This window comes from Pan troglodytes, chromosome 19 (assembly GCF_028858775.2).
Source record: "Pan troglodytes isolate AG18354 chromosome 19, NHGRI_mPanTro3-v2.0_pri, whole genome shotgun sequence".
Lineage (NCBI taxonomy): Eukaryota > Metazoa > Chordata > Mammalia > Primates > Hominidae > Pan > Pan troglodytes.
The window spans coordinates 30,658,178-30,683,590 of record NC_072417.2 but is presented as its reverse complement, the minus strand read 5'-3'; the positions used below and the strand labels follow the sequence as shown (position 1 = coordinate 30,683,590).

Here is a 25,413-nt window from a genome sequence, read left to right as displayed (position 1 = left end):
TAGGCAAAGATACTGGATTTCTCTGTGCCTTAGTTTCCACACCTAGTCAAGGAAAAGGGTAATTTCTTATTTCTCATTAATGTTACAAACATACGTAGCGAATATGAAGAAAATGCCTTTTTTTTTTTTTTTTTTTTAAATTGAGATGGAGTCTTGTTCTTTCGCCAGGCTTGAGTGCAGTGGTGCAATCTCGGCTCACAGCAACCTCCGCCCCCAGGTTCAAGCGATTCTCTTGCCTTAGCCACCCGAGTAGCTGGGGCTACAGGCGCCCGCCACCACACCTGGCTAATTTTTGTATTTTCAGTAGAGACGGGGTTTCACCATATTGGCCAGGCTGGTCTTGAACTCCTGACCTTGTGATCTGCCCGCCTTGGCCTCCCGAAGTGTTGGGATTACAGATGTGAGCCACTGCGCCTGGCTGAAAATGTCTTTGCAGATCAACATGCGTTGATAAATATGACACTTAGATTTGAGGGCAACAAGAAGTGTCAAGTTGTGGTCAAATTATGGAAAAATACTCAAACATGGGCAATTAGTGCCTCAAAACCTAGGAGGAAACTTTCACAGATTATTTCATGAAGCAGCAGCAGCAGCCACATATAACATTAAGACTCTTCCAGGCCAGGCGCAGTGGCTCACGCTTGTAATCCCAGCACTTTGGGAGGCCGAGGCAGGCAGATCACCTGAGGTCGGGAGTTTAAGACCAGCCTGACCAACATGCAGAAACCCCATCTCTACTAAAATACAAAAATTAGCCGGGTGTGGTGGCGCATGTCTGTAATCCCAGCTACTCAGGAGTCTGAGACAGGAGAATCACTTGAACCCAGGAGGTGGGGGTTGCTGTGAGCTGAGATCGCACCATTGCACTCCAGCCTGGGCAACAAGAGTGAAACTCCATCTCAAAAAAAAAAAAAAAAAAAAAAAAAAAAACTCTTCCAGCAAAGATTACCTTGATCACTGGCTTTAGGTTAATTTTATGTGGTCCCTGGCCAAGGGCAAGAAGGAAGGTAAATTTCTGTCTACAGAAAAAGCCCTAGGCATATCCCCTACTTTCACTTCTCTGGAAGCACCTTTTCCTCATATTGACCACTGCAATCTCATAGTTAGTTTAAGTGCTACAACAGCGTCATGGAATAAGTACTAAGACTCATAGTCATCACAAATTTACCATTTTTTCCCCTAGATATCTACCATTGACATTACATGATGTGAATGCCAATGGTACGAACTGTCTACACCACTGAATTAAATTTTGAAAACATCTACTGAGTTCTTTCTCTGCAACAAGTCCATGGGCTAAGTGCTGTCCACTCCAAGAGAACACATGGGTCTTGCCATCAAGGGCAGTTTAAGAGGACACTTTGCTATCTATCACATATCATAATGAAATATAACTGTAGATTATTGTTTTAAGCATGCCTATCCTGTCCCCTCAACTAGACTATAAGCATCTTCAGGGCTAAGAATGTATTATTTACTAAAGTACCTAGATCTGTGCCCCCTATACCTGGCATCAAATCCTTAAGTTCTAGTATTTGCTCTATCATCTTCTAGCTGGTGACCTAGGGGTCTTAATTTCTCTGAGCTCCAGCTTTTGCCCATGTGTACAACTGGAATAATTCCTGACTTATCTAACCCCATGGAATCGTGGTAAGATGCAAATAAAAAATTTAGGTAGAATTTTTTTATAAATAAAAGGCATTATTATTGCTAATAAATGTATGCTGACCAATTAGGAATTCAAAGGAGGAACATACATTTCAGTTAGGGCTACTCAGAAGTCCTCACTGAAGAGATGAAATTTGAGACAGTTCTTAAGACAAACAAGATTTAGAAAGAACGGTGAAAGAAAACTTTCTAGGTAAGAGGAAGTCAAAGAAGTACAATAAATGAGGCACATTAGACAATGAACACAGGTCTTTTCACAAAATAGCAAAGGCTACATGTTAGTCTCTCAATAGGCTGATGATGTTGAAGCTAAAGTTAAGGAGGTATTCTGAAGGTCAGAGAGAATCACTGTTAAGTGGGAAAATAACATGGTAAGAGCATATTTGGGACATTTAATTTTGTGGTGATGAGCAGAATGGAAACTCTTCGGAGGGAGAAAGTGAAGGAAGATAAGTAGATCACAAGTAAGCCTGCTGCAGTGTCTCAGGTATAAGATAGTAAGGGTTTGAATTAGAGATGGCAGTGGGAATTTTAAAACTGGAAAGAAGAAAAAGAGAAAGGGTAAAAAAGACTGCAAAGAAAAACTAACAGACCTTGGTGACTGACCAGATACAAATAAATATGTACAGATTGTGGGTAGAGGGGTAGAATGAAGGAATGTCAAGGAAAAAGTCAATGACTTTTGAATGATTGGGAGTAAAAGGTATAGTGAGTTGTGAGGTTTTTTGTTTTGTTTTATGAGGGGATTGGAGAGGGACAAGAAGAGGTGAAGGAAAATGATGGAAAATGTCCATTTAGACTATGGCGTTTGATGTCAACAGGAGATATCCAAGTGACATAAAATTGAAAGGAGGATAGATGTATAACTGATATTTTCAAAGGAGGGGAGGGGAAGACACAGAAGGGACCTAAGGGGAGTTTGGGCTTAGACATGTGGAAAGTCACCAAAGGAAAATACTTGGTAGGTGATTCAAAGTTCAAGACTGGAGCTCTGGGAGAGATTTAGGAAGATAACTTCCCTTAAAAACATTTTAAATATTTGAGGTCTATTATCTGTTGACACACAAAGATATTCATTATATATTATTAAGTTACTTTGGGATTTTATCCCTAAATGCAGAACTAGCCATAGTTCTGAGAGTTATGATAAAAGACATAGCCATAAACTAGCAACTGATAAAAGGATAGCTATGATACACAGCCAGTAGGAAAGGGGACATCACGAGCTTCCACCCAATCAAGAACTTACATTTTGCTGGGTAAATTCTCTGAACATAGCTGCCAGCCTGTCATCCTCAATATCACAGTCAGTCTTGATAGCCACATTGAGAATGTGAATTGGTTCATCCCTGGGAACCTGTAACTCAAGAACACAAGTCAAAGAAATTATGAGGCTGGCCAATACAGATGCAGGTAGAAGTTATAATATTTGGTAGAATACCTGAAAAAGAGATACCCCACAGGATATTTTGGTTTGCCCAGGAGTAGGAATGAGCAAATTGAAACCACTGCCCAATAGCCACAGAGAGATTAAATCAGGTAAAGCATATAACTTTTAAAAGATAAGGCAGCAGAGGCATTAGTAACAGGTGGCCCAATCTTTACTTGGCATGAAGCTGAAGATCACTATGTCTCACCTTTTTTACCAATAAAATGGGGGTGAAACTATTTGCCATATCTCTTCACAGAATGTGAAGGAAAATGAGTGATATAAGCCATCTGGACATATTCCCACATAATATATTTCCTTACAATTTATCAAACAATGGAAGTATCAAATCATGAAAAAATAACATCATAGAGAAAGAATAATTTATTTACTGATAAATAAAAAGAAATGATTTAATAAAAAGACAAAGTTTTAAACAAAATGCCTACTTTTTTTCTGTAATCTAAAGTCCTCCATTCTCTGAGGACTATGATTGCACCACTATGCAAAAATATAAGCCATGGCTGAGTAAGAATTCCAGCAACCAAAGCCCAAATCCTTAAAACAACATTCAGAGATTCAGAGGCAGCTGCAATGGACATAGCTGAGCCCATTCTATACTATGGACTCCAAACTTAATATAGTTTTTTTAAGTTAGGATTTATATTCCACTTGTTTCCAGAAAATACTTTGGTGAGGCATACAAAATTAAATACTATAAAGTGGGGTAAAAGGATGAATTCTTTCCTATAATAGTTCAAAGTCAGAAAGATAGTATACAGTAGAAGTCCCATGTCTGAGGGGAACAAAGCAGTCTCCCAAAAGGGACATTATACCTTATCTTCATCATAAAGAGACGTGTGACCTGCCTCAGGGAATGTGGGACTCTGGGGTGGGGAGTCAGAGAAGCAGCCCATCACTTCATCAAAGATCCTAAAAAATACAAGAGAAACACCCACCATGAAAACTCAAGTGGCATGAAACTAACACTGCCATTGGCAGCTGAGTCTAAAAGAATAATCTATCTTAGCCTGGGCTCAATAGTTAACTGAATAGAATCACCAGTGGCTAGAGGTGACATGCAAAATTTCACCAAGTGGCAGAAATTAGGAGGATGGATTGTTTAAACTTTAATAAACCATATATATTTTTTCTTTTTTAGAAAGAATGATCTAAAGCTTTTTTGTTTGTTTTGTTTTCCTCATATGTAAGATATGAGCACTTCTGTCATCATCGGTCTTAAAGTAACAGAAAGTGTCTGGAACTGGAGTAGTGACAGACCAATGTAATTACCCCTCCCCCTAGGGTAATGCATCAGTATACATCAAGAGATAGATGCTGAATGCATTTAATCAAAAGATGTATCGTCTCTTGTGGGGCTCACTCTAGTGTTATGTTTAATTTCTCCTGACATTTCAATCAACACAGAGCAGACAGCTTCTTCTGTTAGCTCCACAGGAAAAGATGGTTTTTGTTTGTTTCTTTTTTTCTGACCAGGCCCGTACTACAAGTAGAGGCTTGTAGAATCTGAATGAGAGGTAGAAATGCAAGGATATATACCTCTCCAAGGGCATATACAGCAAGGGTTACATCTTTTTAGCTGGCTCATGGCTATTCGGGAGACCTTTATTCATTTTGCAGAAAGATGAGACCCCAAAACACAGATGTCCATGGCTCCCCTTGTACAGACATAGTTCCACAATGTCTTACCTGACAAAATCTTCAAAAGTCCGAAAAGAGACCATTCCGCCCATCCGCTGACAAGGTGGAGTGAATGAGTTGTCCAACAGTACATCGCTGACACTAGCTACATGGGTCATGCCATAGTGGTTGAGGTTGGAGGAGAAGGACATTCTAAATGGTAATTCAATCACGTTCATTAGACAAGGAGGGTAGGAGCAAGGACTGGGAAAGTAACAGTAGGGAAAAGGAACTAGGAGAAAACTCTGAAGTAGGGTCAGGTTGCAGAGCAGATTTGGTTTTTTTACCCACTATGGATAAGGTTGTTTTGCTGGATTCATGTTAACCCTTTCTTTTGAATTTCCCTATATAAACTATATTTTCATCACTCCAAAATTTCTTCAAATAAAAAGCTAAGAACTGTTAGGAATTTCCAGGCAGTTTTAATACAATTACACTATAAGATGTCCAATGAATGAATAGCACATAGGGGTTAAAAACCATCCTGCATCTTCCCCCTCCCTAAAGCATTCCCTCCTTTAAAAGGAAGTAAGCAAGCCAAGTGAGTTGTAACTATGCAATGCTTAAGGCATTTTGTTTTCTAGGAACTGTAATAGAGTAAGTATTCACAGATATATAAAGAGATAGGTATATATATGTATGTAAAACAACAATTGTAATTAAGTCACCTGGAATGGTTTAGTAAATAATTATATAAAACATTAGGGTACAGAAACAGGTCACAGTCTATAAAAGGAACTTTACTGAGGAATTTACTTTCTCCTTTAATGGGTTGGTAGGTATAGTTATTGGGGTTACAGTTCTCCCTTTTTGAAAGAGAGCTATTTTTCAACCCCAAATTGCACGTTTTTCTTTTCATAGTTAAGCACTTCTATACCAAAACAAAAAAATCTCCATTGAAAGCCCTTAATAATTTCCAGCAAGATACAAAAGGGCAGAGCATGGGTCTCAAAGTATGTGTAAGCATGACAAGCAGCTGCTAAATGGAGATGCCTGAAGAGAACTGAACTGATTTGTTCAATCTAAAAACAATGAATCTCTATATTTCTTGATGCACCTTAACAGTATGTACTGATAAATAATACTGTAAAGTGTTTCTGAATGCTCAATCAGGACAGCCTGTTAGGAAGGACCAAGCTAAAGGATGCCTCCAGGACTTGCCTGACATGTTACCAGCATACTGATCTGAAGCAAGTTCAGGGCAAGGCAATGGCACTTGAATTTGGGGAACTGCCCCAAAAATCTCCTTGAAGTACACCACCTGCAGTGTTGCAGGGGGAAGAGAGACGACAACGTGGACTTGATATCTGGGTACATATTGTACCCTATCGCAAATCACAATTACAAGGCAATGGAATTCTTTGTAGGATGGGAGTGCTGCTCACACAGACTATAGAGACTGACACTCCAGGTTTTTATTCCTTTGGCGAGTGATGACTATGGAAAAGGTACATCATCTTTTGACAGTACTCGGGAGTAGAAGGCAAAGTGGGAGAGGAAACCATTGATACAATGAATGAAACAAACAAATGAAACACACATCAAGCAAGTCTTACACATGGTGCTCACTAGAAACTGGGATTCAGAGTTGTATTACCACAGAAGTGCTATCATCCTCCTCTTTTCTAGGATCACCAAATATATTTACTAAAAAAGCAAGTTTGTGAGGCATTGTATCTTTTCTACTTGCTTGGCATTAGACAGGAAAGATAAAAGGGTTCCAGACCGCATTTAAAGGGAACTCCCTCTGAAGAAGTTAACAAACTATGTTTGTGGCAACCATGGGGTTAAGTAGCTTTTTCACTCAACTGAACCCCATGGGAAATATCGACTATTCAGTTTCCCCTCACTGCTATGCTTGTGAACCAGGGTGGCTAAAGGCAGGCAGGAATAAGCCAAGCCCACTCACCAAGGGAAGATTACAAGACCAATTAAAAGCATTCCCTTTCCTCTCCACATCCAAATTGGGATCTAAAAGCTATGATTAGTTTTGATTAATTAATATTTTAAAGGGAGAGGGACAAAATAAATGTAAATCTATAAATAGTTCCACGTGTAGCTGATTATCTGCAAAGACCTTGCCATCAACTTACTATTGCTTTTGCATTTTGTGGATTCAATTCCAATCAGAATTGTTATCCTCTCAAACTTGCATTGTGTTGCCTTGCTTGGTTCAAGAGACAGGAGAAACCCAAAATACTAAAATATCACTTATGTTATATTAGCCTGGAAACCTCCACACAGGGTTAAACACATCAAAACTTAAATATACTTTTCCAATGTTAATCTTATTATAGGTCTGAAATAAAAACTGACTATCATAACATTTTAACACTTTAGAAAATTAACTAACAAACTGATAAAACATGAGATCAGCTATTTCTGGATCTGCACTCCTCTAAAAGGAGAAGCAAATTAGAGAAACTAAAAATTGTAAAAACTGAATAATTTGCCAGGATAGGAGTAACCTTAAGGGTTTCTCCTCTGAAAGCCCCAAACTACACAGAGAACTTAGCAAAAGAAGATGTTGCTAGCAAGGCCGGACATAAGGCAGACAAACCCCCTATCATATACAGCTAGATGGGAGCTTCTCCACACTGAGGCTTTTCAAGTAGTGCTTTTTGAACAGCTGAAGAAAAGCTGAAGACATGTTTTCCAAACAGAAAGAATAATTTAGTATGTCCAAAGGGGAGCTCAGGACTCCCTAGCAGATAACACATTATCTTGTCAAGTGTTGTGGTTTTTTTTTCCTGGTTTCACTATTCTAAGTTACATAAAGGTGCTTTTAATTGGAAAAGAAACTAAACATACGGTACCTGTTTAGCGTAGGGATGTTCCCTCTGTAATTAAACAACCACAGTTAGTTACTGATAGGTTAGTGGAAGCCATAATAAAAGAATTGTCAGAGCAGATATAGACCAGTCATGAGGAGCTCCAGTTTGGCAGCTCTGGCATTCAGCAGATATAATTAAGTGCTCATTACCCTTCAACCCCCAGGATGCCTCCAAAGAGGCATGCTCCTAACCTACCTCACCACACCAGCTGTTGATGGAAAGGGTCAAAATGTATTTACCATGGATTTTAAAAATAGCTCTATTACCAAAAAAAAAAAAAAAAAAGGTAGAGTAGTGGTAAAACACAGGCTGATGAAAATTAATTTAAGCTATATGATATGGTATATTAACTTAAGCTTCAATAAGAAATATAATTCTTCACAGGATTCTTAGAGACTCTTCTTTCTTGTTCCTATTACTGAAGGTGTAATAAGGAGGTCCAGGGAAGTTGATTCCACAGCTCCTCCTACTTTAATCGCTTATCCAGGATATGTGACAGACCTACAAATTCTCCACCAAAGAAAAGTATCCAGGAATCTGGGTTCCCAGCTACCTGTTCTAAGTCTTTTTAACCATACTCTTCCTCCCATGAAGGAGAGCAGGGGGGAAGGTACTGTATTCTAGGAGCTTAAAAGAACTAAAAATCATGCAGGAAAGTAATGATAAATGATTCTATGATCAGAGCAGTATAAGTTGTTAAAATTAATTAATACTTTGTAATTAAATGAGTTTAGGGTCATAATGATTTTAAAAATTGCTGTTAGCTTAAAAACTCTAGGCCTCTCATAAATAAAGCCTTATCTAAATTTGACTACCATAGAACTTCCTTATAAAGAATGTGCCAAAATCATGAAAGAAAGACCACGATAAGAATAGGAAACTACAAGGCACATCTCCCACATTCTCTTTGGCCTTTGCCACTAACTCCTTTTAAAAGATTTCCCCAACTGAAAAATAATCAAACAAATAAAAACCTTTATTTTCAATGTTAAATGGGCAAAGTTATACTTACCACCTACAATTTAGGGGCATTGCAAGGGGGCTGATCGGTTGATATCTTAACCTTCTAACATTCTTTTATCAGCATTTAATCACTGTTGGGGTTTTCTAGCACACAGAGGACTTAATGGGCAGAACATAGTGGGTGGTGCTGATGATATGTGGGAAGGAAGATAGAGGGAGGAAAACGATGCACTTTCCATGGCAGTAGAAGGAGCAGAATAGACTGAGCAGGCCATATAAATAAAAAGCTGTGACATATCACTGCACACAAACTGTATACCTCATGTGATTTGTGAGTAGAAATGCTCTTTGCATCAAACCTGTATCACAGAGTGAATTCATAAGACAGCAAGAGCAACCTCCGAGTGCAGAAACCTGAACCTTTGCTGTTTGGATTCCTTAAGCCTCTCACTCAGGAGAGTGGGTTTTATTTTTACAAGAGATCCTTAGTTATAATGCACTTGGGCCTCAACAATACAGAAAAAATATGCACAGGTTCTAGAACAGAGGGAGGTACAGCTGAACAGAAAACTAACTGCAGATGCTAATGAGAATAGTTTTCCTTTTACGATATAAAGGATGCTAAAGAAAGGGGCCGCCTGCACAGTTTCTTAGCATGAATCTCAGTTCAGAGAGAACTCTACAACCAAAGAAACCTCAGGTTCCATTCATCCAGGTTTCTAGAGTTTAGAAACCAGTATAATCTCTCTCAACTGTTAACAAATTTCCTAATCTAATAAAATAATCTAACTGCTTCTGTAGCTACATTCTAATCCCTTTGGGAGTCTTCACAGGATGACGGCCATGTTTTCAGTAGAAAAAGGCCTGAACTGAAAAGAACACCAATAACAACAAAAAGCCAGGCTTTCTCCATCAGCAACTCTCAAGCTCCCACAGAGAGCCCCCTGCTGCTTTGTTATAAGAATTATGCACCATCTACACAGTATGGGTCAAAAAGCAAAAACTCCCAACATCTCTAATTTTTAAAGGAATGGTCCCAAATCAATCATGTAAGTAGGTTTAGAGCCAGCTTATCCACTTAGGTAGAATAAGAATCTGTGGGGATGTAAGGGCGATAAGCAAGGAAGGAAGGAAGGATAAACTGTCTATTAACAGATAAATACTTAGTCATGTCCATAATGATCATTTACATGTTTTCTTTTTTTTTTTTCTTTTTCTTTTTTTAAGAAATAGAGACAAGGTCCCACTATGTTGCCCAGGCTAGTCTTGAACTCCTGAGCTCAAGTGATCCTCCTATCTCAGCCTCCCAAAGTGCTAGGATTATAGGCATGAGCCAGCAAACCTGGCCACTACATATTTTTCATCCTATACAAGGGCTATATGGTCAATTTAAGAATATGACAAATGTGGCATACCGCACACTACTGTGATACACCAGAAAGCTAGATTAACACTCTGTACCAAAAAAAAAAAAAAAAAAGCCACACACACAACTAAGGGAAGAGATTGTATACGAGTCAAATATTCCATTTATGTAGCTGAAAATAAATTTTGCCACATTCCACTGCATACTCATCACGCAAAAATAGTCAAATTAGGCCGGGCGCAGTGGCTCATGCCTATAATTCCAGCGCTTTGGGAGACTGAGGTGGGTGGATCACTTGAGCCCAGGAGTTTAAGACCAGCCCGGGCAACATCTCCAAAATCCATCTTTACACACACACACACACACATACACACACACAAGCACACAAATATAAAAGTTAGCCAGGTGTGGTGGCACACAGTACACCTGTAATCCCAGCTACTCAGAAGGTTGAGGGGGAAGGATCGCTTGAGCCAGGAGGCTGAGGTTGCAGTGAGCCAAGATCATGCCACTGCACTCCAGCCTGGGTGACAAAGTAAGTCTCAAAAAAAAAAAAAAAAAAAAAAAGGAAAATTGCTCAATCTTTGATAAGGCAATCAAGTATATTTTCAAATACATAAATGGGACATAAATTCACTTCTTATCTGCTGTTTGGGCTATTCAAAACACTTATTATAATGAATCTTCATTTACAACATTTGATAAATATTAGAACCACTTTCTTTCTAGTAGATTAGCTCCATTTTACAGATGTGATAACCAAAAAACCAAAGAGGATGCTTTCCAATGACATTGTTCAATATGGTGTCATAAACCACAATCTAGACTTGGCATTTTCTCATCTCCGCTCTCCAAGTTAGCATTCCACATCAATATAGATTTTAGAGAAAGACAAGAGAAATCCTGTGAATTCTGAGGTTCCCGGCACTAAGTCACCTCTGATTTTATTGCTCTGTCTGCCCAGAATGGCTGGAGAGCTTGCTTCAACATGAATGCAAAGTCAGAGTTGCCGCCTGCTAGCTGAACCCTCTTTAATTTAAAGAACACTGACTTCTCTGGCAGCCACAAGTTCTGTGAGCCTTTTTACCATCCCTTCCAGCTGAATTTCATTTGGCTTGATTCTAGCTGGCCCTATATAAATCTTTTATCATATAAAAATGCTCCTGATTCTTTTGCTTCCTAACTTGAAGAAGAAAAAAAAAAGAGCCTATATGAAAATGATGGGGATGCATGCAAACAAGCAGTGGTTACATCAAGCTGTGACTGAAAGCCAGTATAGGGCAACTCTTTTGAAATCAGGCAGCAAAGCAGAATCAGAAGAGGTCGGCTGAATAACCTACTAGCAGCCACTAACAGCAGTACCATAGGAGAAAGAGCAATTTGACTGGCTGTGACCAGTGGTGGTCTCTTTGCGTGACTATATTTCTGCAGGAAAATCCAAATCAAGAACTGTAAAACACATCTGAACCATGTATTTCTACTGGCATCTCCCCCACCACCTCCTTGCAGTTCAGATGCCCTGAGTCTACTGCAGAGCTTTAGTTTACAATAAAATGATCATTACTTCATTCATTTGCAGCCCCTCCAAAGCCCCTTCTTTGCTCTGCTGGAAGGTTTTGCTCTTTCTGAAACAAGTACACCAACAGAGCTACAGCATATTACTGTTGCCTGCTGTATATATAATTAGCTACGAACCCACAGCACAAAACTACAGGGATTTACAGGTGTCCTGGATTCTGCTTTTCCTTCCCCCAGGACTCAGCTAGTCTTCCTTGACAAGAAGGGACCTTGGGCTACCCTAATGATATATTGAGAGTTTTAAACTCAACTCTCCAATCTTACAAGTCTAGAGTGCCAAAATAACACAGCAGAGACTAGAAGCTGAGCCACAGATACAGGAAAGCACTTTGGTAAGCACTTAAACCTGCTGAGAATCTTCTCTTCTGCCAGATACTTGCATCTTATCAGCAGACTACCCTGAATGAAGGAAGCAAGCACTGTAAGATTTCATTTATTTATAGCTCATTCTGGCTTGCTAACTACAACAAGTGCTCCCACTGCAGAAACAATGCTACAAGTTGGATGACTTCTGAGTATCTCAGTACTATCCAAAGAAAGGTCTAATCTCTGGGTGTTAAAGATTGGCAGTTGGCTACCAATTAGTCACATGGAAGGCTCCTGATTTCTAACCTTCCTTATGAATAAAAAGTCCAGAGGCCACCCACTGACAGCTGAACATAGAGGATGGATGCCAAGCAGCCTAAACTCAGCCATGACCAAAACACATGCTATCAGGGGAAAACACAGCCGACCTCTTCTGGAGGTAAGACTTGAGAAAAGGGAAGTATTTGAATTAAAACATTGTAACACAGAAGGCCAAATTCACAAGTAGCAAATAGCAGAGAAGGTACAGTGGAATCCGACTTAACTAAAGCATGGATTTCTATCTATGAAATAGGTGGAAATAAACACCAATAGGTCCTCACCCATTATATATGTACAGAAACGTACAACAAAGTACACCTCCATCTCCTGCATCAAATGTGATGCTTCTTATTTGAATCACAGATTAAAGGTTAAAAAGATTACTCATGTTCACTAGCGTATATTAATTATAAAAATCATTTGGAGTTTTAAATTGTGTACTCCCAGACTGTCATATTATATTATACAGAGTCATATGCATAGGCACAATTTATGGGATAATATACTTTACATATGTTTGTATAAATATAACTATATTTTAAAAGATCAAATACTAGTTGACTGAAGAATTTGTTTCCAGATTATCCTGAGGCACTTAATATGCCCAAAGCTTAGTGAAATCCTGAAGGTCAAATGATTCAATGAATTGTGCAAAATACAGACATTCAGGATGATGCTTCAGTGTAACAAGCTTTCCCATCACCAGCACCAGTGAGTGATACTTAAGTTTCTGAATAGGAAAAAAGACAGACATATACAAAACCTGGGCTCTAAACCCTAAGACTCACTAGGGAAAGAAGGAGAAAAAGGAATATTCAATGATATAGTTTGAACTCCAGGGTTAATTCATGTAAAACTCACTAAAGGGCTGGGCTCACAGAATCTTCAATGAGAGAATTAGGTTCTAGAAGTCTGCACAATAATAAAATGCTCCCTTAGTATAGACTAGTTGCCCTGAATATTCCTGCACCACGAAAACAACTTGAGATAGTCACTTCTCCTTCAAGAACACAAGTCAGTTAAAAAATGACACATTAAAAAAAAAAAAATCCCCTCCCCTCAAAAAGAATCACACAGCCTTTAATGCTAAGAAGGTAAAAAAGGAAACACACACACACACACACACACACAACATACACGTGTTACATATACATACACACATATGTGTGTGTGTGTGTGTGTGTGTGTATATATATATATATATGTTTCTAACTATGCTTAAATCAGAAAAATCTCTTTAGCTGCTGTTCAAGTGAAGGAAATTTTAGAAGTAAAGGGTAAATCCTGACCAGGAGCTTGCCTGAGTGAAGTTCTAATAACTGGATCCTCTGCTGAATAAGACCTACAGATGCCAAATAAGTTGGAACTACAGTCCCCAGAAAAAAAATTTAGAAGTCTTGGGTAGAAGATCAAAAAGGAGATAATATACCTCAACTGATGCACACCTAGCAAGAAGGATGAAATAGGAAGTCACACAGATTAGGAATAAACTATTTAGTAATCTGCTTTTTAAAAAAATTATTGGAGTTTTTTTCTAAAAATAGTCAAATTATACCAAAAAACAGAGTAACCACAACATGTCAAACAATGCAAAGTCCTATGATGAATTAAAACAAAAACAAAAATGTACCAAATATGTTACTACAAAGCAACTGTTCAAGTGTGCTAAAAACAGGTGTCTTCTCCCTTTTCAGAGGCTCCCCTAGTCATTTGCAATACATTTTGCCTACTTCTCTAAAAATCAAAATAGGTCCTAATAAGTAAGATACAGGTCTTCAATCCCAACAGCAACTAAGGGATTTTCCTAAAAAAACAAAAAAAACAAAAAAAAACTCTGCTGCCAGTTTGCAGACAGAGTGCCGTGTTTCACCCCAACCTATGGAGGCTAAATCATAGTCAAAAACAAACTGCGTGACTGGGAATTATAGTAAGAGGAGTTTAAAAACAAAAACAAGGGCAGGTGCAGTGGCTCACGCTCGTAATCCCAGCACTTTGGGAGGCCGAGGCAGGTAGATCACCTGAGTTCGGGTGTTGGAGACCAGCCTGACCAACACAGAGAAACCCCGTCTTTACTAAAAAATCAAAATTAGTGGGGTGTGGTGGTGCACGCCTGTAATCCCAGCTAATCGGGAGGCTGAGGCAGGAGAATCGCTTGAACCTGGAAGGCAGAGGTTGTGTTGAGCCAAGATAGCACCACTGCACTCCAGCCTGGGCAACAAGAGCAAACTCTATCTCAAAAAAAAAAAAAAAAAAAAAAAGCTGCAGGAATGGAATTCCATACACAATGAGATTGCAGTCTTGCTTTGATATTACAGCTTACTAAGACACTTCTAATGATGTGCTGGACAAATTTTGTCTACTTCAAAAACACCTAGCTAGGAATGTGAAGACCAAGTGCAAGGAAAGAAAACACAAAAAATTGGTTAAACAAAATACCGTGGCTCATGCCTGTAATCCCAGCACTTTGGGAGGCTGAGGTAGACGGATCACGAGGTAATGAGATCGAGACCATCCTGGCTAACACGGTGAAACCTCGTCTCTATTAAAAATACAAAATATTAGCCGGGCGTCGTGGCAGGCACCTGTAGTCCCAGCTACTCGGGAGGCTGAGGCAGGATAATCGCTTGAACCCAGGAGGCAGAGCTTGCAGTGAGCCCAGATCGCGCCACTGCACTCCAGCCTGGGCGACAGAGTGAGACTCCATCTCAAAAAAAAAAAAAAACCTGTTTTCTCCCCCAATAATTTTTGGTCTGTACTAGGTATGGCGGCACATGCCTGTAGTCCCAGCTACTTGAGAGGCTGAAGCAGGAGAATTATTTGAGACCAGCCTGGGAACATGGCAAGACCCCATCTCTATGGGAGGGGAAAAAAAAAAAATTGGTTTGTTAACCTCAATTGGGAAAAATATAAAATTCTGTTTTATATTGATAAGTAAAATATGTATGATTCATATACCTTTTCTTTATTCTCACTGATTTTTAAAGCATGCATAAAATATTGTAGTGTAACATCTATAATATCAAGTGTGGATAATTCCTGTAACTACTAAGAATAAGCAACATAAGAATAATAATTTTTCCTCTCTCCACGGGCACTACCAGTAACAAAAAAAAAAAAAAAAAAAAGAGGGCTCAGTGTGACTGTCCTAATTAATTTTTGGTCTAAGAAGAACTGTCTAATATAGCAGCCATTAGCCACATGCAGCTAGGGTAGTACTTGAAATACGGCTAGTTTATATTGAGATATGCTGTAAGTATAGAATACATGCTAAATTTCAAAGATACAGTATGAATAAAAGAAAAAATATTAACAATTGTTATTACATATTGAAATGGTATTTTGGATATAATGGGTTAAATAAGATGTTATTTGAATTATTTTTATCTGTTTCTTTTTACTTTTAAATGTGGCCAATAGAAAATTTTAAATAGCATGTAGCTTGTATTATATTTCTATTTGACAGTACTGGTTTAGAGTAACTGTCAATTATAGCTGTTCATCAGAGTTCAGAGGAGCTTTTCAAAGTGGTCACCTGGACTCTAATCCAAAATGAATCGGGTCTTGAAAGTCAGGACCCCAATATGTGTATTTTCAAATTACCCCTCAGATAATTCTGAGAATCATTAATCTAGAGGTTAGTGGACATAACTGAGCCTTACAGGACAGAGTGGAACAAATATTGGTAGCCCTCTGTAACTTCTTTCTGTAGAATGAGAAACAATATGCTTTTTGCCTGCTTGATCAAAACAATAACATACAAAAAAAGTACTGGAGTTAGAAAAAGAAGAAAAGTACTTGGCTCAAAACTAGCTAAATCTAAAAGAGTTTAGATTTCTGTTTAAGATGAGCAGGCCTATTGTATAATAAAGACTTTGGCCATTGTCTCTGGTTCCTGGAAGAGAGACTAAATCCTTATAATTTCCCAAGTAATAGGAGTGTCATTGTTATTTATAAGCCCCTTGGATCACACCTGAGTTTATGCTAAGAGATGAGATGACTCAGGAGGGGAGCTGGTCACTAGAAAGACCAACTGTGTGATTAGAAGGTTGAGGGCTTTCAGCCAGCCAGACCTCTGGGAGGGGAGATTGAGTTTAATCACGTAGGCTATGATTTAATCAAGCATGCCTACATAATGAAGCCCTGATTTTAAAATACTCTGGACACTGAAGGTCAATGGAGCTTCTTGGTTGGTGAACACATGGATGTGCTGAGAGGGTTGATAAACTCTGATTCCACAGGGAACAAACTGGGAAGCTCTGTGTTTGAGACCATCCCACACTTCACCCTAAGCGTCTCGTGCTTTTGGCTGATCCTGACAATAAAACTGTAGTGCTTGAACTCTGTGAGTTGTTCTGAGGGAATTATCAAACTGAGAAAACTGAGGGGACCCTCAAATTTGTAGCCAGTTGGTCAGAAGTGCAAGTGGCCAGGGGACCCCACTTATGGCCCCATCTGAAGTAGGGACAATTTGGTGGTGGACTGAGCCCTTAGCCTGTGGCATCTGATCTAACTTCAGATGGCTAGTGTCAGAATTCAATTGCAGTACACCAGCTGGTGTCACAATAAGGTTATAAATCCAAATTTTAACAAAAACATTTGGGGGAAAAATATATTTTATATATATAAAAAACATTTTTCATATATATTATATATAATATATTATGTATATAATCTTATAAAACTAAATTCAAGTAGTAAATCTGCAATAACTGAACAAGCTATACTCTGAAACTAAATACATCATTTTATGATCAAACGTGATCATTTGATCCTAAACAAAAGAACTTTAGATCCAAAAAAAATTAAAGAAATTTTAACATTTTTCTGGTTTTCACAAAGATGATTTTATTTTTCCTTTTTATTTTGCAATTATCTTCACCTTCGCAGTTATACCAATAATAATGATGACAATAACAATAATAATCCAGCAGGTTTAGAATTCCACTGACAACCAAGGGAGACTTCAGGGAGATTACAGGATTACTGTTATGTTCAAGTCTGATCTTTATCCACAGGCATGTCCAGACGTTGGGAGGGACAGGCATATAAGTTTTGTAACCACATTGAACTAACCAAGATTCATACTCTTGACATAGAAAGGTGAATAAGATTTCTTAACAAAGCAGTCAAGAAGAATTTCTCTCATTTTTCAGCCAACATTCCCTCACCAAACTGGACATATCCTCAAATAAAAAAAAAGTAGGACAGGGAGAACAATTAAGAAAGACAAGGAGAGTGATGAGGAGGGAAGGAAATCAGAAGCGGCCCTGCAGCCTGACTACAAATCACTGCCCAAAGGGAAGCAGGAAAAAGCAGGAAGAAAAGGAGAACTGCCCTGAGAATTACAAAGAGCATTAAGTATAGCGTGTAGTTCTCTACAATTATTCAAGGAATGCAGGAAAAGAAAGAAGACTGAGTGCTGAGCCTATGTGTGCCATGAGTACTTCGCCGCTCACTGAAGGACAACCATTCGTTTCTAGAAAATGAGATTCTGAAATCCATGGAGGCAAAAATGTACCGAGAGATGCTTGCTAAATCAAGGATATATGCTTTTCTCTGCCAGCCATAAGGTATTTTTGAGGTAGAGAAGTGAAAGGATATTCTGAGACAAAGAAGAGAGGTACTTTTTCTGAAGATGCCTCTGCTCATCTGCCGACCTCTGCTGGATCAACAGTGGCATCCAGTGGCCAAAAGTCTCAGCACAGTCTTCTTTGTCTCCGGAAAGGGTTTCTATTGCTTTGGGTGAAGTGGCAATTTAGAACAAAACCATTTCTGGTGTCTATAACTAAGGTTCCCCAAAGACACAGTACTTTGTAATACCAAGTGAAGAACCAAAGGCCATAAAGAAGAAATGGAGAGGGGCAGGTTAAGATTGGCTGTGGTATTTATATTTCCTGTGGTATTACTAAAAAGAATGAAAGTACAGGAGGGGATGAACCTATGTGTGGGTGGAATTCCTAGATTTTCATTGCCTTAGAATACTTTTTAAAAGATAGTCTATAAGATAAAGTGTTTTCATTTTAAAACAAAAGCAATTCTGAAACAAAAACGTCCATATGTACATTTTATTTTTTAAAAGACAGGAAGGGACAAATAATGTAATTATCATGGCTTAATTCAGTAATTTATTTGAGATTAAGAAGTTTGGTTCTGCAATGTAATTTTTAAAAACTGATTGAATTTCAACTGCTAAATTCAGGTTGTCTGTTTTAGGGAGATAATGAAACTGGCTCAGATATAACCTCAACCCATAGCAAACATATAGAAAAGAAAAGCATTCCACCCAAAATATTTTTTTGGTCTAATTGCTGATTTAAATTGTTAAAAAGAGTGATTTTTCTGGCAAAGTTCTAGCAAGTAAAATGCTAGTAAATTCTTTCTAATTTTTTAAAAAAGAAAGAAACTATTTCCTCAGTGACATAATACAAGCAAGAATGAATGGAGTAATCCTAAACTTTCATCTTACTTAGACCATAATTTTTCTCTTTATATCAAAGAAGTGGGCACCAAAAGGCTCTTCTCTTTTGGTTCATATTGTTCATTTTTTGCCCTATATTTCTAACTAAAAAAACATGGAATTGTCATACACATTACTCCCCTTGATTCTCATGGTATACCTCTGGCTGGCTCGGGTGCACATACCACCTCAAACTCACCTGTTTGGATGAGATGTGGGCAGCATGAACTGGAATTCCACCACACAGGTGTTGTCCTTAAGCTGGCGGTGTTGTACGCTGTTAAGTTCGTAGGCAATATAAGCCCTTCGAACATACACCTGGTTCAAAAGAAACCCTCAGTAAATAAATTTCAAAAACAGAAATTAAGAAAATAGCCCAGAAAAAGAGTCTTGAAACGAGGTATCTGAGGCAGAAGGTGCTCTGTGGGGAGAGAAGTCCCAAGGCCCTATGTATACGTACATATATTGCTTTAATTAATAAAGCTGGAGTCTTAATACTATAACCATGACTACTAATGAAAACAAAACTAGGCTGCCTCTGCTGGACACCTATGTGCACTGTAAACCTTCTTCCACACTAACCTAAACCCTGGAGAAGGTTTAATCTTTAGCAAAAGACAGCATATAGAACTACAACTATTAATCTATTAAGCATGATCATTTCAACAGAAGATTAAGCAGTGAGAAAAATGAGAGGTGCTGATTTTGAGCCACTTACAGAGTGAAAATAGAAGACACAAGCAATCACAGTACAGTTCAACTCTTTTACTATCTCATGTCTTTGTTTCGCGTCCTCCCCGACTTCCCCACCCGCTCAAAATCAGTTTTCAGCAAACCCTGATCAAAAGCAGTAAGGCATAAGCAGTAAGACATAATTTGACATATAATATCTCAAATACATGAACTTGACTTAAGAGTTAAAGGAACAGCAATAAAATAAAATAAAAATAAATTTAAATTAAAAAAAGAAACAGCAATAGGCTACATCTCTGCAAAAACTGTCAGTCCAACCTCACACATTTCACAGCAAATTTGCCATGCACATAAAATGCTACCTGAGATTCTATGGCACGGGAAGTATATAAGGAAGCTTCTCATTAAATGACATAAAAACACTACAAAACACTTAAATGTTTTAAAACTTTTGGCATTTACTGAGTAGGATAATTTACACTCTACCACAGAGCACAAATAAAAAGTAACACAAAAGAGCTGGCAACAGACTACCGTGATGTTACATTACATAAAATCATCTAAAACACTCTTTTTCCCCATCTTCAAAAAACAACTATTTGGTAACTTTACAGTGGTATTCAGGGCCTGCAATTTTTGTGCTTAATGAGGTAGTGTGCTGTAGCGGAAACAGAAGTCTTTGGAGTCAGATTAGCCTGAGTTCAAATGCAAACTCTTCCACTTATTATCTATGTGATTTTGGACAAATCACTTAACCTCTCAGAGTCTCACTTTCTTCTTACTTCCTAAAGTAACTGTAGGATTAAATGAGAAAGATAAAATACCTAAAACACAGTTCATTAAATGCTATTACTTTCTTTCCTTTGAGGAAGTATTTCATAAGAGCTGCTTGACAATCCAAACATAACTAAAATCAATTTTAATTTGGCCCAAATCACACAATGGTAAGATGACACATGCTCTGATCAGCCATATATTTTCGCTTTTTGTGTTACAAGGAATCCTAACTCATTATGAAATGGGAGAATTCAAATACCTGGAAAATAGAAACTACTGAAAAATGCTGGCAGCTATTTTCCTGTGATTGGAACCTAGAAGCTGGTGATGAGTTCAGATGAAACACTTGAGTAAAGTATCTGAGTAAGCACATACTGTTTCAGAGGAAAAGAGACTAACTACCCTTAAGAACCAACCTTAAGGCCAGAGAACTAGAACTGACATGGCAGCCAAATAGACAGAAGAAACCAGCTAGAAACAAAGGAAAAGGTCATGTCCCATTACCATAAATACTTACCTCCAGAGCTGCCATCCTCACTACTTGGTTGCTGTGATAGAAGAAGTTTGGTAGGACATCAAAAATAGATGTTTCTGATAGGATGAGTTTCTAGAAGATACAAAGACAGGCTTAAGCCTTACATCCAAAGGAGAACAATTTCAATGGACACTATTTGGCATTTGAAGCATTTAGTGAAACCTAAGAATTTTGTCTCTGAATGCCATAATCTCTCTGTGCCTCAGCTTCCTGAGCTACAAAGTGGAGAAAATAAAATACCTATCCTCATAGGGCTGTTGTATTACATGAGTAAATACATGTAAAATTCTTGGAATACTGAATTAACAATGCATTATTTGTATGCTAATATAAGTGTTTATGACTGTTATTCTTTTCTGACATTTATCTGAACTCTCTAAATATTGTCTTCACCAGGCATGGTGGCTCACGCCTATAATCCCAGCACTTTAGGAGGCCAAGGCGGGCAGATCACTTGAGGTCAGGAGTTCGAGACCAGCCTGGCCAACATGGCGAAACCCTGTCTCTGTTAAAAATACAAAAATTAGCCGGGCGTGGTAGTGAGTGCCTGTAATCCCAGCTACTCTGGAGGCCAAGGCACAAGAATCGCTTGAACTCAGGAGGTGGAGGTTGCAGTGAGCCGAGATTATGCCACTGCACTCCAGCCTGGGCAACAGAGTGAGACTCTGTCTCAGAAAAATTAAATAAAACAAATATTGTCTCAATATTCCACTATGGTAAACGCTAGATTTGAACTCCAGTTGAAACCCTAGATTTCAGCTATTAACCAAATAAGAAAAAACATCCTTTTTTCCCTTCTAGATTCCCCAGGAAGAAATGTTACAGAAAGTCTAAAGATTCCCCTGGGCCAGATATAACAGTGGTATCCTTGTTTCCAGGTAGAAAAATATAAAGTCATTCCTGAGAAGATAACGTTTAAAAAATAATTGCGGTGGTCCTTCTGATTAGTAGTAAAATTAGACAATAATCTCTTAAAAACGGGCTTCTTATAAAGCTTAATAATAAGCATTAACATAAAATTAAAATTAAATGATACTTAAATAGCTTTGTCTCCAGAAGAGTAACAACTACCTATGTATACATCTGATTCAAATATCATAAATCATCAGAGAAATGTGTGTGTGTATATATATATATCAGAAATCAACCAGCCTTGTCATTTAATTCTGGCCTAGAATACTTTCTAGGTAAAGTACAAAGATAAAGACTTCAATAGGACACTTCTATCAAGGCAGGCCTATTTGATTTTTAAGCTAAACCACAATTCTAACAGCATTTGTATGAAAAAAATATTCATAAGTATAAATCATTTTAGAAAGTCAAGGTATGAAACTCCATTATATGGAAAATCAAAATTAATTAATTAATTGATTAATTACTTAAACTATGCTTGAGAATAAAGGAGGTAAGAGTCCAGATAGGCAGGAAAGGGTTATATATATATATATATACCTGCAGGTTCTCAATGCAAAATTGATGTCCATACATGTCAATAGCTGATAGGAAGATAGACTCTACTTGGTTATGGCGAAGCTCATATGATGGCAGATGGGAGGCAATAAGAACCTAGAGTGAGAACAAAATAGGAGGCACACATTCCTCGGAGTGATTATTCTAGACTCCTATTAGGCAGCTCTGATACAAAAGCAATAAATATAAATCTGTAAGTGCAGGCATCACAGATAAAACAGAGACCAAGTAAAACAACTTCTAGGTCCTGTAACATAAAGCCAGTGCCACCAAATACTGAATCTCAGTTGACTCTCACCATGATTTGCATTGTGGCCAATTTCCCATGGTGGGTAGGGGGAAGGGAGAGAAAACAGCTTCGATCAAGTTCCATCAGTGTATGTGATTTACCATTGCAAAGCTGCTGGTCCTAGGGACTGCATGACTAGCTGTTAATTGGGAATCAGGTCTGGCAGGGAGCAGCTATGGGAAAGGTAGATGCAGCAGAGCTAGCCTTTTACAACTCTGAAGTAGAAAGAAAGACTAGAGAAAGCTGCTTTGACAGCCCCAGGTACTCAGCACCAAGGAGAACGCATCAGGAAGTAACACCAGTGTGTGTGAGGGGCAGAGAGAGTGAAAGCAGTGTCACAAACAAACAAACAGTGACACGGTAGGATCTGAATACCCTCAGCAGGTCACTGAGAGGTTCAATAGCTTTGAGTAGTTCAGTGACATGGATACAATTGTAGAGAAAGCAGAAGGTCACTGAACAGCTTCAAATGCTGCTTCCTTGTCAATGCCCATGCACTGAAACACAAAGGGAGTGCCAACTCTTGGCTTCCCTGCTGAAACCTTTTGGAATGGAAATGAAGACTGCAGGGTGAAACTAACTGGACTTCTCTGGGGTTGTTCTGACTGCTACCGCCTAAGATTCATTTCATTATCTTTCTGCTTTCCACACTTGATTATTTCCTGTACACTTGGAAGTTTTCATCTGCTTCTAAGCTCCCTTTGGGAAGTAAGAAATATTGAGTCTATTTTCTTCCCTGAGTGTCCTTTCCTCCACCTGACCCTGGTTTACTATCACAGGGCTACTAGGGAGGGAAGGGAATGATACCAGGATTTTTTAATGGGGAAAGGGCTTCTATTTTAAAGAGACGCAGCATTAATATTTTCCTTTCTCTTTAAAAAACATACCACTTGAAAACATTTGTTCTGAGGAAAATGTGACACATATATAGAAAATAACATGTTCTTTGTAAAGTGATTAAGCAAAAGTTCATTGTGTCCAGGACTGCCTGATCTATGAAAGCCATCCCTCCTTTAAGAAAACCAACAAATGTCCTTACCTGGCGTGCTCGAAGTGCTACTTTGGCATTGGTGGTCTTACTGAGTTGAGTTAGCTCTGTGAGAATATTCAGCAGCTCATCAGTGAGAGTAGGGTCCCGGCCACACAACTGATCCTAATTGTTAATGTAAAAAAGAACATAGATAGTCATATTAAAAAGAACAGGTGGATAGGATTTTAAAATAGAGAAAAGGAATGAAAACAAAGTAAACCCAGCTGGATTAATAAGAAAATGCAAACTTCCTATTATTTTTACCCTAAACAATGTGGTAAAGAAGATCCCAGAGGAAGTTTGGCTAAGGAGAGGCAGCCCAAATCCCTCATTCAAAATTCCTAATGTATTTCCTTATAAATCAACACTATACTTTTAACACGCAGAAGGAATCATTAGAGACTAATAAAAGGGGCCAAGGGGATTCTGAGTAAGAAATAATAGATATGTCTCAAAGTTTTAAGAGAAAGTTTTAAATAACAGGGACTAAAGGCCTTCCTGTTTCCCCTCCCACTTTTGGAAAGAAGGTAGATATAAGGCAAAAAGAACCACCCCAGTGGTTTTCATCTCATAAACCAAATTGTCAGCAACCCAGGAGGATGCAAAACAGAAACACAAGAATAAATTATTTATTTATAAACACACACTAACTAAAACACCATCTCATATGCTGGCAATTCTGCATCCCAAACCATTTCTCTTCTTCCTGTACCAAGAAGCATTCCATGATACTTAAACATGTGAATCCTTAGCTGAATTAGAGGAAAAAAACAGGCTCCTACTATAGAATCCATGGTTTATTCAGTATTGGGTCCTTCCTCTTCTAAGAAGTAAAAAATGTTAAGAAAATAATCCCAATCATATTCTGAGAGAAATATCCTTACTGGAGTCCAGTGGAATATCAGTTTATTCCCTAAATTCATTCATTATCCATGCAATTTTCATCTAAGCTGAAAAAAATGTAAATGCAGTTTTTATAAATGTCTGTCCTTTTTGAATTTTACAGAGCTACTTGCAGTAGTAATTATTAACACGACACCATATAAAATATATCCATTTAGATATCACTACCTCTACTTGGAGTTTTAAATAATTGCCTTGGCTGGGCAGGGTGGCTCACACCTGTAATCCCAGCATTTTGGGAGGTCAAGACAGGAGGACTGCTTGAGCCCAGGAGTTCAAGACCAGCCTAGGCAACATGGTGAGACCCCATCTCTAAAAATAAAAAATAAAAATAAATAAAACAAAAAATTTTTAGGCCGGGCGCTGTGGCTCATGCCTGTAATCTTAGCACTTTGGGAAGCCGAGGCATGCGGATCATGAGGTCAAGACCATCCTGGCTAACACGGTGAAACCCCGTCTCTACTAAAAATACAAAAAATTAGCCGGGCGTGGTGGCGGGCACCTGTAGTCCAAGCTACTCAGGAGGCTGAGGCAGGAGAATGGCGTGAACCCGGGAGGTGGACCTTGCAGTGAGCCGAGATCGTGCCACTGCACTCCAGCCTGGGCAACAGAGCGAGACTCTGTCTCAAAAAAAAAAAAAAAAAAATTTTTTTTTTAAAGAATTGCCTTTGTATTTTATAAATATTTATTCTCCCCCTACTACCAATGGGACATGAAAGAAGACCCAAAGGGCCTGCTTGTTGCTGCATGTTAATCTCCCCACTTTGATGATCAGCCCTTTTCTTGAAGAATTTCTATTTCATACTTAACCTTCCCCATCTCAGGGATGCTCTTTATAGACCTTTATCACAGAGGTATAAATAAATGCAGTATAAATAAAAGACGTGCTTTTTCCAAAACCCCTACCTTCCACATCACAAGGTAAACTTTTGAAATACTCAATGCCATTATGCTGGGAAGGTTTCTCAAACCCTTTTTTTTTTTTTTTTAAGAAAATGATATAATGAGATTCTGGTTCCCTAATCCACCAATCAGAGGTCTGCTCTGACTGTCCAGAGTCATAAAACATATGATGGGATTTATAATTAAGGAA

The 25,413-nt window shown here is 38.4% G+C and overlaps 1 protein-coding gene across 19 annotated transcripts in view; it reads right to left on the bottom strand.

The window, feature by feature from the left end:
* Nucleotides 1–25,413, bottom strand: part of ACACA (acetyl-CoA carboxylase alpha) — a 330,230-nt gene that overhangs the window by 123,229 nt on the left and 181,588 nt on the right. For 16 of the 19 annotated variants that reach the window (XM_511428.9, XM_016931955.4, XM_063798644.1 and 13 more), the window contains 8 exons: nt 23,427–23,540; nt 22,081–22,194; nt 20,611–20,700; nt 18,823–18,941; nt 7,615–7,638; nt 4,808–4,951; nt 3,934–4,030; nt 2,918–3,025 (listed from right to left, as the gene is read on the bottom strand). In XM_511428.9, coding sequence (XP_511428.5) covers nt 2,918–3,025; nt 3,934–4,030; nt 4,808–4,951; nt 7,615–7,638; nt 18,823–18,941; nt 20,611–20,700; nt 22,081–22,194; nt 23,427–23,540 — 810 coding nt within the window. The remainder of the gene's footprint in view (nt 1–2,917; nt 3,026–3,933; nt 4,031–4,807; nt 4,952–7,614; nt 7,639–18,822; nt 18,942–20,610; nt 20,701–22,080; nt 22,195–23,426; nt 23,541–25,413) is intronic. The other 3 variants (XR_010152891.1, XM_009432351.5, XM_063798641.1) reach the window with 1 other exon arrangement.